Genomic DNA, 16,472 nt, shown 5'->3' on the forward strand with positions numbered 1-16,472 from the left:
AGAATGAAAGTTGTAAGAGCTTTTTGAAGTTAAAATGTATGAAAGTCAGCTCATGTATTAACATTTCTCTATGTAAGTCACTGTACTTCAGCGATATTGAGATACATTATATCAATTAATCTCCTTGCAAAGCAGGTTTTATAGAGAAGGAAATTGAGACTTAATATTTAAATGGCTTTGATTATGAGACTAGTTATGCAGCTAGTATTTGCTGAAGTAGTGTTATAAATACAGTTATGTCTGGTACTCAAAACCAGTCTTTCCTGTTACCCAGGCCTGACTTACAAGTTCTGGCAGAGAGTGGTGTTCACGGGTGGTACACTGTGATTGTCAGGCGTGAGTAATGCCATCACATTTGATGTTCAAGGCCTCTTCTGTGACCTTGGAATGGATTTGGAAGACAGTATTAGAAAAATACAAACTTAGAGTAGAGAAGTGTGATATGTCTATCGTGTTTGAGCTAGAGACTCTGTATGGAGGACAATGAGAGGCACCAGCTTTTCCTCCATACCTCTCTCCCACTTTCTCTGTCTCTGTCTCTGTCTTTGTCTCTCCCTCTGTCTCTCCCTCTGTCTCTGTCTCTGTCTCTCTCTCTCTCTTTCTCCCTCTCCCACTGTCTCTCTGTCTCTCTCTCACTTGCTCTCTCTTTCTCTCTCTCTCTCTCTCTCTCTCTCTCTCTCTCTCTCTCTCACACACACACACACACACACACACACACACACACACATACACACACAAACACACACACATACACACAATGCAAACAGACATATTCTATGAAGACTCAGGCAACATTAATAATTATATGTCTTTACTCTCTGTTACACAGATGCAGACATGTTTGAGACAGTCAGCCATGTGTTTCTAGGATTGTTGATCAAATACATCCCTCAGGAATGTGTTCTGTATCAGAATCTAGTAGTACATATCTGTAATCAAGCACCCAGAATGTAAGGATGAGAGGAACACCTGTTTTTACCTACATTGTGAACTCTGAACTAACACGGGAACACTTGAGACATTTCCTGTGAAATACAAGCACCAAAACAAGCCAACAACTGACTCTCAAAACCATGGCTTCAACTACTGTAGGGTGCCTCACCGTAATTTACCATAGTACTAGAACACAGATAGATACTTTTGGCTTTAGTGCGAAGCATTTAAATGCTGTAACTAAATTCATATTTCTTTAAGAATTAAGACATGAAGGTTTTCCACATAGAGAAAGCTTAATTCTCACAATCTGATCACAGAACACACCGGAATGGTTACAAATAACCGTATTATTAGAGCCTGTATTAAAGAAATTATTTGAATAAAACCAGAAAGAATAATTTTTAAGAATACCTTTGAGAAAGTAACTAATACAATACAATGGACGTGTGGTGCATTTACTGGTGATTAACACATTAGTGACACTTCTGAGATTACGTTTTTTAAAGGGTCCTCTTCCTCTGCAGAATGTGTGTTTATGGTGGCAGCTTTAATGTTGTTGCCTGCTGTGCAGTTCAATAGAGTATGTTTTTAGGTGGTTGGCTGAGGGTTATTTCGTTATGTATGTCGATGGAGATAAGTGTTTTAATTACTTTTTTAATGCCTGTGCTTTTGTATTTTTCTCTTCTCTTCCCTTTTATTTCCTATTGCTGAGATTGCTGCCTCATCTCCACAGCAGGTGGCGATTGCAAATTTGTTTTCTTTGTAAGGCTGGTAGATTTATTTTGTAATATAACTGTTCCTTTTTAGTATTTTATTATTAATGACTTCTTTACTTTGGAATATAGTCTACTTACACAACCCTAAATAGTAATTTCCTAAAACCATCTAAGAACTCCCATCATTAAGGGGGAAAAAATGCCTGAGGCATATTGCTTGAGTTTCCCTTACCCTAAGTTGACAATGTGAAGATTAAACTTTAAGGAGATTGTTTATAACAAATGCCAAAGGATAAAACAAAACCATGCAGAGAAATGATGGAAGTAAGAAGAAGAGAGAAGGAGCCCAGGAGACAGACATACTTTAATACAAAATATCGAAAGTCAGGGGAGGAAATACAGTTTTAAGATAAAAATATGATTCATTCATGCATCTATTTTAGAAAAGGAATTTTAATTAGGCTTTGTATTATGTTAAAATTAAATTTTAATTATTAAAATAACAGCTAATTTTCAGAAAGTTAGAGCAGTACAAAAGTATGAAGAAAAAATAAGCCTTTCATGTCTTTTCCAAGGATTTTGTGGTAACCTGTATTACAGATAAAACAAAAGTGAGATAAAATCTGAATAAATAAGTGAAGAAACTATTTGTCAATAAAGTTACTCATATTCCATATATATATATATGATAACTATATATTCATACTTATACTACTTTGTTATTATATTTGTGTTTTTTTATTCTGATCTGGACATAAAAATGATATATTCTGACCACAGTGGTATGAGAGAATTTATTCATATGTTCTACATATGGTACAAAGATTTATCAAAATATATTTTTACTTTATGTATTTATCAACTTTGTTTATGTATACTTTTATCCAATAGTAAAAAAGTATTATGTTTTTATTAATTGAATATATTACCATATGTCATCATCTTCAAATTTTTGAAAATAAGAAAAGCTCAGTTCAACATGACTCTGGCTTATTTGTGATTTTGTACAGAAATATCAGTGTATTGTGGGAAATTATTGTTTGAAGTGCTAGTTCCATTTCTCTCATTTTTAGGAGTCTTATCCTGTTACACTCTGACTAGTAGTATGACACACACAGATAATGTGTGTGTTTGTGTTGGAAGAGCCCAGAAGGCAGTTCCAGGAAGCAGATGTTTAATGGGGATTTGAAAAATCAATGAAATGAATATTATTGTGATCCATGGTGATCTAATTTCATAGGTGTTATATTGAATTGCTCCATACTTTCTGGATTCAGCCCGAACACTCAGAACTAACCATATTTACAGTGGGGTGTCAGGGAGAAGGCTGGGGCTTTTATTGAGAAAAGTATCACAATAGGGTCTCATTGATCTGTTCTCTTTCTAATCAATATATGGATCACAGAATGATAACCCATATGGCACTATTGTCCCTTGGAAGCAAGATATAAGTCCTTTGACTCATAAAAGTGTTCGTTAAGTGACAGATGAATAACGTTGTAATTGTTCATGGAATTATAGAATACAGTTGGCCTTAAAAGGATTGTTTGATTTTCATGTTATAATTGCAACAGCTGGGACTTCATATAGGAAATGTTTGGTTGCTGTTGTTTTGTTCTAGTACATATACACAAATTTTTTCATGATTTTATGATTTTGTTTGCATGTTTTGCACAGCGACTTAAATACTTAAGACTAATAGTCTTTGAAAACATTTCAGAGGATTTTGGTTACCATTTAGATCTTCACTTTGTATGGTTTCATATTTTACATAGGATAACAAAAAAAATGACTCAGACTTGAATGTTTTCTTAGCTTTACAGAATGCGTTCATGTACTTTTCTATTTAATTTTCCAAACAATTTCAGGAGCTCGAGAGAGGGCTCTATAAGGTTTAGACCACTAGATTCTCTTGCAGAGGCCCTGGATGTGGTTTCCAGCACACTCATGGTAGGTCACACAAAGTGTTAACTCCAGACCCAGAGGATTCCTCTTCTTCTTTTGTCTTCCAAGGGCACCATTCTTTACAGAATGCACATGCTTACATGCAAGTAAAACACTTAACACACATGAAAAAATAGAATAAATCTTTAAAAACTTCTCTATAATATGTCAGACTATTTTTATTTTAAAATGAAAGAATTCAAGAACCACTGTGTTAGGCAACTTATAGAAGTTTGTCTAGAAAACAAAAATTAGGAGGCTGGAGTACAGTCACTTAGGCTATGGCTCTTTGAGATTCTAATACTATTCTTGTTGTGTTTTATAAAAATAATGTGATCAGAGATATGTTTGGTGTATGTGCAGTCAGGTGTGGGGGAAGAGGGTACCTCTGCAGGGCCCATGCTGATGCATGCCTTCCCCCTGAGAGACCAGCCACCCAAGATGGTATAGTGTATATTCAGGGCCTAGGGAGGAGAGTTGAGCGAGAGAGGAGTAGAGGCCACCCATGAGCATGTGGAAATAGAAGGAGAGGGGAATGGAGAGGGGGGTCAAGAGAGTAAGGGAATAAGGATAGGAGAGCCAGAAAAGGAAGAGAGTGAAGAGGGAGCAAGCAGCCCATTTTGTAATGAGTCAGGCACACCTGGCTGTTGCCAGGTAACTGGGAAGCGGAGCCTAGACTTAATTCCAACAATTCCTCATGTTCTGAACTGAAAATCACAGTCAGTGCTCCAACTCTAGTTCTCTGCTTTCTTGGTTTTGAACACACATGGCTCTAGTCCATTGTAATCTGCAGAACGAGTGAGAATAGCAGAATAATTTTGTTCCCATCCTTTTTGAATCTATACTAAGATGTCGTTTTCTAGACTAAAATACCAATCCATTCAACAATGACACTTTAATGTATAATGATATTGGGTAAATGATGGGTTAGGTGGACATTTAATTCACATACACTCAAATGTGTCATTTCATTGCATTAAGCAAAGATTTCTACCGAGAAAATGGTAGCAAAATCTGTCAAAAGTCTTACCTATTATACTATTTCTCATTCTACAAGTGATTAGGCAAGTATCTCAGTTTACAGTAAGAATTAAAAAAATACAAAACTAAAGAAAATCAATTGTTTTACAAAATTATTGATGAATTTTAGCTAGGTGTCTTTCAGACACTTTGTCTAATGAATCTGTGCTTAATCTTTCTGGATACTTTAATCTCCTTTTTAATCCATCACATTCCCTTAGTTTAGGTCTAGGATAATGAAACTCACTCTTCCTCTTTCAGACTCCTTCTTCACAGGAAATAATGCATGTGAGTTAGATGATCTGTAACTGAATTGTACATCCCCCCCCACACACACACACCAGCATCCACAGCACCCATACTATGTTCTCTGAGAAGAAAATGTGATCTGAGAAGAAACCACAAGACAATAACAGGCAAGCAATCTGTTTGGAGATATCAGCAACATAATGTGTAGTGGAAAAGTTGAGCAAAAAATTAGTTTTAATCTTATTTAGCACAGTAGAACAGGACCTAAAACAGTCTAGCTTCACTTTCAAACTAATAAAACAAATGAGTTAAAATGGTCTCGAGTTTTGCAAATAAATTTGAAGAATTGGAATTGCTTTTTCACATATATTTGATTGTTAAGTATTATATACATTAAATTATAATAGAATAAACACATGTATACACACACACACACACACACACACACACACAATTTTCAAGACAATTCCATGAGCTGGAGAGAAGCCTTAGTGGCTAAGAGCACCAGATTCTCTATAGAAGATCTGAGTGTGTTTTCTAGCACCCACATGTTAGGTCACAACTAACTATTAACTCCAGGCTAACTTATGACATCTACCATCTCATATATCTTGTGAAACTGAGGATGGTAACATGTCTGTAGTGTTTTGTTTACAAAAGTCTGGTTTCTGAAGATGTGTGACATAACATCCTATGTACCTGTTGAGAACATCAGTACCTAGAGTATTATCCATCTCTGTAAGCTGTAGACTGGTACTTGGGACCAGTTCTCATCTTCACTGCTATATTCTCTTCAGTGAGGATTGTGAGCCATTCTACAAAGCACATTTATCAGGTCGTTGTCTTTGTCACCTTGCTCAGCTCTCATCCCACCTCAAAGTTAACTTATCTCACAAAATTCTTGTTCAACTATATTAACACAAAGAAGTGACCCAATGAGCCACTCAAGCAGAGGTCCTTGAATATCTGTGATTCTCAAGCACAGTCCGCCAGAACTAGATCAAGGCACATACCTGATTCTCCCTTTATTACTTCTTGGATGATAATTCATTACAGAATATTTAGTGTCTTTTTCATTTCAATGGAAATTCAAAACGTGCTATGGACTTGAAGAGCACGGCTCCTGTGTGAGCTGCTGTTATTTATTCTGTAGTTGTTCCAGAGGGAGGTGATTTGGAAACAAAGCAAGGATACATGGTTTTTCAAAGAATATCAAATATTGAAAAATAACCAACAGATGCCCAAGAGAGACACACTTAAAAAGGAAAATACTTCAGAAAGGAAGTTTTCTTGAGAAAATAATCACAAAACAGAAAGGCAGGCGGGAGAGCCAGACAGCATTTTCTCAACCCGGTCAGTGGAAGCTGGTCATAGATCTATTCAATGTAGCATGCAGCTTCCATATACAGTAGTTTGACAAGGAAATTGAATATATGCATTTGCAATGCTTCCCTGGAATACTACTGATTAATCTGCATTTACTATATCTAGATCCAATCATAAATTTAAACATGGAAAAGACAGCCCTTACAAAGGCTGGGGAGATGGCATGGTCAATTAATTGCTTGCTGGGAAAATGAGAACATCCACATTCAGAATCTAACACCCTTGTTAAGAGCCAGGGCCAGGAGCTGTGCAATGGTAAATACCAGCAATTGGGAAGCAGTGACAAGATCATCTCTAGGAATTGTTGACCAGCCAGTCTAGGCCAGGTGATAACACCCAGGATAACTCACAGACATTGTCTCAAAAACTTACTTAGGTGGAAAGGACTAGAGGATGACATCTGATATCAACCTCTGGCCTTACCATACATGAGCATCTGTACACATGTATAGACATGTAGACATACAGAAACACCCAGACACCTAGACAGACAGAAGGGCAGACACAGAAAGACAGACAGGGAGACATAGAGAGAAACTTGTTCTGTGACTTTCAACATAGCTATTCCATTCGTATGTGGCTCAATGTTCCATATCTAAAATGTTGATAGGAATAATACCACATAAGATATAGAGTTAGATATTTTAAATGAATTAATTATGCACATTCCCTACCTACCAGGCAATTATTGCAATGCTTATAGTCAATAAATTTTGAATAAAATTTTCTGTATAAGCAGAATTTACTTTCTTACTGAGAGCAGCTGAGAATTACTGTTTTCCTATACTTCTTAGGGAGATGTTGGTTTGTGTACTAAAGCAGCAACAACCAATCCCCTGGCAACTTCCCTAAAGAGCATTGATTTGCCCTGTAGACTTTGCAAGACACGCCCATTAATGAGTAGCTTGGAATGGTTTTGTTTGTCGAACATTGCCTATCCCTTTTATTCATAAACTCTCATCTTTCTACTGAAAGTTGAATTAAAAAGCCATTTCTGTGTCATTTTGAAATCATACTCTTGTAGACACAAACCTTATTTATTAATATGACACCGACTCTCAAGGAAGTCTTCTTTTGATAGATGAGGATTTGCAACTTTCATATTTCACTTAAGGTTGCCTCATTTTTCTTTCCTCGTAGAACTTTACTTAAATTCGCTAAGATTTAATACTTTACTATGATTTAAACTTTATTCTTTCCTTAGTAGGAGATGTGAAGTTTGGATGAATTTATAAACTATAGGATAAATAAGCCTATCTTACAGCAAAGGCTCATTGAACCTTCATTATATACCAGGTCTCTATGACATATGAACACACAGCAGTGTGGCTGATCTCTAAATCTCTCATTCATGAGAATAGTGCCATTTTTACCTGCTTCATAGAAATGGTGATTATCAGATAGTGAGGGGCTTAAAGTCAGAGATCTCTGGGAAAACAGAGCCAGTAGGGGTCTGTGTGTATGTGTGTGTGTGTGTGTGTGTGTGTGTGTGTGTATGTGTGTGTGTATGCGCGCGCACGCACGTGTGTGTGTGTGTGTGTGTGTGTGTGCATGAGAGGGGGGGGAGAGAGAGAGAGAGAATATTGACAATAGTCATTGTAACTTTGAAAGAAGAAAACTCAGAAATCTGTAATAAACCAAAAAAGATCTCTCAGGTAAGAGATGGTGTTGAAACCACACACTCACACACACACACACACACACACACACACACACACACTCAGGGCAGGAGGGAGGGAAGGCAAGGGAGAGAAATGCTGAGGGGACAGGGACAGAGGAAGAATAAGGTTCACACAGGCTAAACTGGCTATGGACTTGGAACTAGCATGTAGTCCAGACTGGCACTAAATTCATAATATAAGCCGTAAACTGAGCTTGAGCTCCTGCCTCGTCTTCCTCATTTTTGGGATTACAGTCATGCTCCACCACACCTGATTTGTGCAGTCCTGAAATGGAGACCAAGGCTTTTTGCATGCCACAGATGCACTCTTCTAACTGAGCTGGAGCCCTGATGTTCAGTATAGAAAATAATTTTTCTTTCTCAGAAAAAAAACGTAGTCTTTTTCTTAAGGCCTTTCATTGATAGAACAAGGCTGGCCCACACTAATAAGGTAGTCTTTAATTCATGTCAGACAATTAATTATAGTTTTAAACAACATTTTAAAAAGGCATCGATATTTGCACATAGGTTACTATTTTAGTGACTAGCTGGCTCTGTAGCTCAGTCAAGTTGACACATAAAGCAAATGATCACAGGATCTTGCACCCAATCACAGAGCTGTGAAATGGGTGAAGAGAGACTTGCTCCAAAATCTGTCTGGTGACCAAGACCTGCTCTGAGTCATGCCATACCATTATAGGCACTGATCTCCCATAGTGCCATGACCAGAAGTTTAAAGTTACCACCTTGAGACATAAGTTACCTGGACCAGAGACAAGGTTTTCGTGACTCATGAGACTCAGTGTGTGACCTGAGTTATGCATGGTGCAGGGATAATCTAATCATAGTGAGTCTGTCTAGTTACTGGCTCATTTTTCATCTTCTTAAGCCAACATTCCTAACTCCGAACATCTTGCCAAGTCCCTTTAAAACATTTATAGTAAAACTCTGACCCAGTAAATGATAAATCCATCATAGTGCTAAATGTAGATTTAAATGAAAGAATAAGAAACCCAATTGTCTTTGCCCATGTCTTGATCCACGTGAACAATGGTGAATGAATGAATGAATGAATGAATGAATAAAAAATATTATTGTATTCAATTCCAACTGGCCAGTCCTGACCACATACACATACAAGTAGATTTACATAAACTTAATAGGTTGTCTTAATAGGTTGATTAATATTTAAGAATAGTATATGTTAAGAATCATTTATGTATTAGCCAGGGATGGAATTAATATTTCTATTACTTTCTGTTTTAGTTAGGATTTTACTGCTGTGAACAGACACCATGACCAAGGCAACTCTTATAAAAACAACATTTAGTTAGAGCTGGTTGGTAGGTTCAGAGGTTCAGTCCATTATCATCAAGACAGGAATATGGCAACATCCAGGTACACATGGTGTAGGATGAACTGAGAGTTCTACATCTTCATCTAAAGGCTGCTAGCAGAATATTGGCTTCCAAGAAGCTAGGATGAGGGTCTTAAAGCCCACACCCACAGTAACACTCCAAAAGGGCTACACCTTTTAATAATGCCATGCCCTGGGCTGAGCATATACAAACCACAACTTTCTTAAAGATTTTCTGTTTAATCACTAATTTTTTTTTTGTTTTTGTTTTTGTTTTTCAAGACAGGATTTCTCTGTATAGCTCTGGCTGGCCTTGAACTCAGAAATCTGCCTGCGTCTGCCTCCCAAGTGCTGGGATTAAAGGCATGTGCCAATACTGCCCAGCTGACTAATCTTTTATTATTTATATTACTATGCCTCTGTATATGCATGTGTGTGCATGTGCGTGTGTGTCAAGCATCTGGAGATCAGAAGATAACTTTGTAACATCTATTGTCTCTTTCTTCTTTACATAGCTTCAAACCTTATGTCTGGAGGTTTGAACAATGGGTACCTTTACCTGCTGAGTCATCTCATCAACCTTCCTCATTTATCCTGTAATACACTTAGAATCTGACATTTATGGGAAGCTGAACTTTTGTTGTTAAAGTGCATTTATTCCTTGGGATATGTTAATGTCTATTTTTCCTAGAATATTTCTTATCCATTAGCTAAATATGTGCCTATGTTTTTTTGTTTCTTTGCTTTTAGTTTCCTTGGATTTTTAACCCTCAGCACTCTATATCCTCTTAAATAGTTTTACTTACAGCATAAAGAAGAGAGTAGTTCCCCGCTAATGCTGTATCAGTGCATACTATGACTTGTGTATTGTTGCACAATTTATTTCTCTCTTTATATGCATATATGTAATATGAAGTTTATGATATATATTTAATTTCATATTAAAGAAATATGAGATCTGTGAGATCATTGAGAGTGAGGAGTAAGTACTATTTGCTGTGATGAAACACCGCAACCAAAAGCCATTTGTGGGGGGAAAGGGTTTGTTTGGTTTACACTTCGACATAGTAGTCCATCATTGAAGGAAGTCAGGACAGGAACTCAAGCAAGACAGCAAACAGGAACACAAGAACTGATGCAGAGGTCATGGAGGGGTGCTACTTACTGGTTTGCTACTGATGGTTTGCTCAGCATCCTTTTTTTAATACAACACAGGTCCACCGGTCGAGGGATGATAACACTCGTGACAGACTTGGCCTCTGTCAATCACTAATTAATAAATTGCCCTACAGCCTTGTCCACAGCCTGATCCTGGGGAAACACTATCTAAACTGAAGCTCCCTCCTAAATGATGACTGTTTCTTTTGTCAAGTTGACATAAAATCAGCCAGTACACTTGTGTTATCTACATTTCTTTCTTTCTTTCTTTCTTTCTTTTTTTTTTGGTGTGTTTATAGAAATTTTTTTCCATTAAGAACCACAGTATTTTGAAGATTGTCACTATTTTCCTAATTTTAATAATGACTTAGTAAAATGATTGCTATTGATATTTTTTAACTTTATTAAATAGGCTTGCCAGAACCCAAAAAGTACCATATTTTCCAAGGCTTGACACAAGTCCAGGGATTTTACACATCCAAAGATTTTCTGCCACTCGTCGCCAAAAGCAGTAAAACAGGTAAAACTTATTGTCTTCTGTCTTAATGTTGTCAGTGTTGCCCCAGGCATTATAAATTTATATTAAATTCAAACTCAATAAGACATTATTCATATCTTATCAGGATCCTTGAATAAATAGCACTAAGATAAAAACACTAAAAACTGATACAGCCATTTGCAGGAATTATAGAATTGCTTATTCTTCCAAGAAAGCATCATGAAAGGTGTGTGTGTGTGGTGTGTGTGTGTGTGTGTGTGTGTGTGAGAGAGAGAGAGAGAGACAGAGAGACAGAGACAGAGAGACAGAGAGAGACAGAGAGACAGAGAGACAGAGAAAGGTGTTTGTGTGTGTGTGTGTGTATGTGTGTGTGTGTGAGAGAGAGAGAGAGACAGACAGACAGAGACACAGAGTGAGAGTGTGTGTGTGTGTGTGTGAGAGAGAGAGAGAGATAGAGAGAGACAGAGAGACAGAGAGACAGAGAGACAGGGAGACAGAGAGTTCCATGTAAGTCTAAAGTGCACCCTGAAAAACTAATTGAAAATAAAAAGACTGCACCTAACACCAGAAGAGATTTTAGCAATAAGGGCAAGATTTCTAGTTTGGGAGCTATTTTAAAGCAAGATGAGTCTTCACATGTCTGAAATGATGTGTGTCTGCAGAGGCAGGAAGATCAAGGACTCTTCTAGAGCAGTAATTCCAAGTAGTTAAAGTAAGACATTTTGATAGACACACTATTATTTCATGTACCCCAAGATGAACAACCTGAAAGGAAGACTATGCGAAGTTTTGGCTCCATTAGTGCCCTTGTCTTTGTGATAAAGAAGATGTAGTATTTTTTTTTTTAACTAGATGGTCTAAACCTTTTAAACATTTATTTTTTAAAGAATACAGAGCCATATCTGTTTCTACATCTAATTATGTATAGAAATGATCAAAGACATATATTTCCCTTTCCTTGGAAAATTTAAACAGACAAGAATTAAATTCCTTGAAAGGTGATGGCAGTGAAGGATATCTTCCATGACTGTTTCTCAACCCCTGAATCCTGGAAGTTTGTGTGTTTTTCCCCAGGAAGATCATGGTGCACCAAGCTTATATTTGAGAATCCCAGAATGTTGGGATTCCCCAACAAATGATCATCTAAACAAAATGATTATATTTATTGAAATTATAGGTCTAGACATCATCTGGGGCAGCATTTCAAAAATTATAGTAATTCATCTTATCAGCAGTTTATAATACAGTACTGATAATAGAGTACTGCCTAACACAGAACACAGTCTGAATTTCCTTTTCTCCAAGTATCTTTGTTAGGATAACAGATCTTCCTACACATGGTCTGAGAAATACCCACTTGGGAAGTCATATTTCCTTGGCTGATGGGATGGCTCAGTAGGAAGAAGCACTTGAATGTAGTCCTGACACACGAGCTCTATTCTTGGATCCCACTATAGGGCCAAAGAGGGATTTCACCTGAAAGATGTTCTTTATCTACCCTTTGTACACTGTGACATGGGAATGTCTGCATATACACAAGCATGAAATTAACTAAATAAATAAATGAATAGGAGATAGATAGATAGATAGGTAGATAGATAGATAGATAGATAGATAGATAGATAGATGTATTCTAGCTTCTCAGAATGACCAGAGAAATTCAGTTAATAGAGAAAGTTATATAGTCATTATGTTGAGAAACTCTAGATTTACAAAGATGATGTATATTCAACATCTTAATTTTATTTTTACTAAATATAAACTATATAGTAGAGTTATGTTAGAAATTATGTGAAGTGTCTTAACAAAATGCTCTAAACTATGGGTTGAGATTATAAGGATTGCTTTGTTTCACTGATGTATAGAACTTTAATTATGTACATGCAAAAAATATGTATCATGACTATCATAGGTATTTAATTGATTCCTTCTGTTTAGCATGACTAAAATTGTTTTAAAGTGCTACAGCAGTCCTTATCGAAGAGGAAAAAAGGGAAGCTAAGAGTACTGAGTATAAAATTACATATATGAGCATATTTTTAAAATGGGAATAAAACTGTCTTTCAACGAAGCAGAATAATTTGATAGTGACACTCCACCCTGGAAAACTGCAAGATGCAATTTTACAGTGCTTTGAGTACAAGTATCTTTTGAGCTGTCATGCAGAAATGGTTTCTCTACTTGAAAATGGGGTTTTCTTTTCATCGTTCAGGAATGTGTGCCTGTCACTCTCCATTGCCATCCATAAGGGGAGCCGTGATTGTACTCGGAGCTGGAGATACTGCCTTTGACTGTGCAACATCCGCTCTGCGCTGTGGAGCCCGTCGCGTGTTCATCGTCTTCAGAAAGGGCTTTGTTAATATCCGAGCTGTTCCAGAGGAGGTGAAGTAGAAGCATCGGAGGAGCTAGGGGTGAAATCCTGCAGATTTTAGGCAATGACACTGTGGCTATGCAGTCCTACTTTAAAGAACTAAATTGTCCTTAAAATGGACAAGGGAAAAAATAATTGAATTCAAGGGTATATGTAATTATTTTTATTCTGACAGTCCACTTAAAAGGAACTTTAAATATTAATTTGGGTAAAATGATACATGTATTTGGGTCAAAATCACTGGTGTATCTTTTTTATCAGTGTTTTAATATCTTTGAAGTGTATTCTAATTAGTATCTGTCAAATGTGGTAAATCTATAACCTCAACAATCTACCAAACTACAATTTTCATAAAATATGTGGATGCTAAATGAATGTTATAATTGGAATCATCTAAGATCCCTGAAGCCCAACTATACTAGTATATATATATATATATATATATATATATATATATATATATATAACATGTACATATACATTATATATGTATATATAATTTTTATAATATATGCATTGTATATACTATTGTATGTAGCATATATGTATACTACATATATTATCATACACAAATAATGTCATATACACATATATTTCTATATATGTAGGTATATATATATATATATATATATATATAAAAGATGTTTTTATGCACACTCTGTTCACATTTAGAGTCAACTGTTTCTGCTAGAAAGACAATTGAATGACATTGCAGCAGAGTACTTTAAAAGAGCTTCAATATGAACACTGCTCCAATTCAGTATTTAGTTAACTTAGTAAAGACGACAGATTTAACATCATTTCATTCTGATTAGTCTTCTGTTAATACATCAGCTGGCTGTATACACCATGATCTCTCCAACTCTAATGGTATCAGAAAAAGATAAGATTTTAAAAGGGATATTAGTGGTTAGGCCATAGATTGAGCATATTTATGAAAAGATGAATTACCTACTTTATTCAAATCAGTATTTTGAATTTTATTTACTTGAGAATGCCCACACATGTTTGAAAGCTCTCAATCTGGCAGGAATTATAACTGCAGTTGGTGGGTAATTTGTCAGTTTGGAACAACTGTAGTACAAATTGACCTTAGTAAATGATCCATCACCCCTAGTTCATAGCAGGTTGCAAACATCAGCCTTCCTCAGTGAGTTTTACTCCTTCCACACTTTTAATGAGTATTTTCAGAGGTATTCTTATAATCCTAAGAATCATTTCTGGGATCCACATTTAGGCATTAATTAGTTCACTTACATCATCCTACAAATTTAAGTATCCAAATTAAAAGAGAAACAGTAGCAACTTTACTTAGTTTTCATTGCTTTGTATAGTATTGAACTTAGGAAATATAACAAATTGGTGAAACATTTTTATACTATTATTATGTTTATATATTCCTATGATTTAAAAGGTTTCGTGACCAAAAGTTGACTCTTGAAGGCTGGAAAGAGAAGTTAATCTCATGTATTGGGATTCTGTTAATGGAGACCTGAGATTTAAAGAAAAAAGAAAAAAAAAAGAAAAACTGAACAGAGCAAAGATTTATTTTAGGTCAGTGTTGGCAGATCACTGTGATAGAAACAAGTAACAAGGTCACTACTTCAGTGACAAATTTCTTCCGATTCGGTCCACCTTCTAGAGCTTCTATCACCTCCTAATAACACTGTTGAGTGAGAAAGAAGCTTTGGGATGTAGCTTTTGGAGGACATTCCATAAACAAATTTAAACACCCCAAATAGCAGTACTAATTATTTCATTCCTGATAGTATCATCATATCTCTTCATCTTCCACTAGAAAGAGTGACTAGAAATACACGGCAGCTGTTTCTGTCTTACATAAAACTCAGAAGAAAATGCAGACTAAGTAATGCCTTAGGAAAGTAAATGTGTGTATTCATGTACCTTATTTTGACTTACTACCTATTGTATACTAGGCATTCATTCAAGTGACTGGAATATATTAGAGAGAATTTCATGCCATCATAAAATTTATAGTTAGGAAATGAGTAAGGGACTAAACAACTCCTTAATGCACTTGATTATATGGAAAGTAAATGTATTGTACCATCAGTGGTATATTGAAAAGTATTGTTCAATATCCTATAATCTATGTAAAGATTACTGATATGAGGACATATAGAATGTACAGGTGTTTGCTTTGGTGCAGAGTATGGTGAAGGGAAAGACAGGGACTTCTCTCTTACCTAGAGCAGTTTGTAGGTCTTTCTGATTAGTTTTGCAAATAGAAAAGATAACATTGAGTAAAGATTGGCATCCAGTAATAAGCACTGTTGACTTGGTTAAATGTTGTTAATCATAGCAGAGGAAATCTCCTAGAGAGTTCATGTGAATAGATGGTAACTATAGGCTTCCTATGAGATTGTGGTCAGTAATTGTGGTCACTGATAAGCTTCTACTAGGTAGAAAGTAAAACCTTGGGACTGTTTTGTATAGAGAATGATGTAGACTTAGGATAGCTTTTGGATTTACTACTCTGCAGAATTTTGACTTTGGGACTGTAGAGATAGAAGCACGGAGGCTGGTTAGTGGCTAATAAAAAGTAAAACATTGGTTGGTGTGATAATATACAGAATGGAAGATATTACACTGTAGGTGTAACTTATTAGACAGCCAGATCCAGTAGGATGGGTGTGGTTACAGGATGCTAAGAGGAAGGAATGGGCTTCAGGAGCACAAGTTCCTTGCCTTCGGTGCAGATTTAATAGAATTCCAGGGGCTTACTTATATCAAGAATGACTGTTCCTTTATTATTACCTTACAAGTAACCAAAACTTTTAAATATCCTTAGAATGACTTGACATTTATATGCATGAAATCTAATACTGTGGTTGTCTTTCTAACTCTGTTTTATCACTTTTCTAATCAAGAATTGTTATAAAGTGTTCAACAAACAATTTTAGCATCAGAATTCTCTAGAGAGTTTCAAAACTATGATTTCTTCTACTTATCTTCCAGGTTAACTGAATTTTAAATATCAAGAGGACCCATGTAATAATTTTAGGCAAAACCACAATGTGGGATGTGTAATTAGTGGCATGTATTAACATTATTGGAGTTATGATATATATGTATATATATGTGTATGTGTATAATATATATATGTATTTTATATATATATACATATATATATATATATATATATATATATATAT

At 35.8% G+C, this 16,472-nt stretch overlaps 1 protein-coding gene across 1 annotated transcript in view; it reads left to right on the top strand.

Annotated features, from left to right (window-relative positions):
• Dpyd (dihydropyrimidine dehydrogenase) overlaps positions 1 to 16,472 on the top strand; it is an 835,953-nt gene that overhangs the window by 311,224 nt on the left and 508,257 nt on the right. Inside the window, exons 9-10 of the mRNA XM_031375299.1 lie at positions 10,839 to 10,946; positions 13,138 to 13,307. Coding sequence (XP_031231159.1) covers positions 10,839 to 10,946; positions 13,138 to 13,307 — 278 coding nt within the window. The remainder of the gene's footprint in view (positions 1 to 10,838; positions 10,947 to 13,137; positions 13,308 to 16,472) is intronic.

Source organism: Mastomys coucha, unplaced genomic scaffold, assembly GCF_008632895.1.
Source record: "Mastomys coucha isolate ucsf_1 unplaced genomic scaffold, UCSF_Mcou_1 pScaffold16, whole genome shotgun sequence".
In the NCBI taxonomy this organism is placed as follows: domain Eukaryota; kingdom Metazoa; phylum Chordata; class Mammalia; order Rodentia; family Muridae; genus Mastomys; species Mastomys coucha.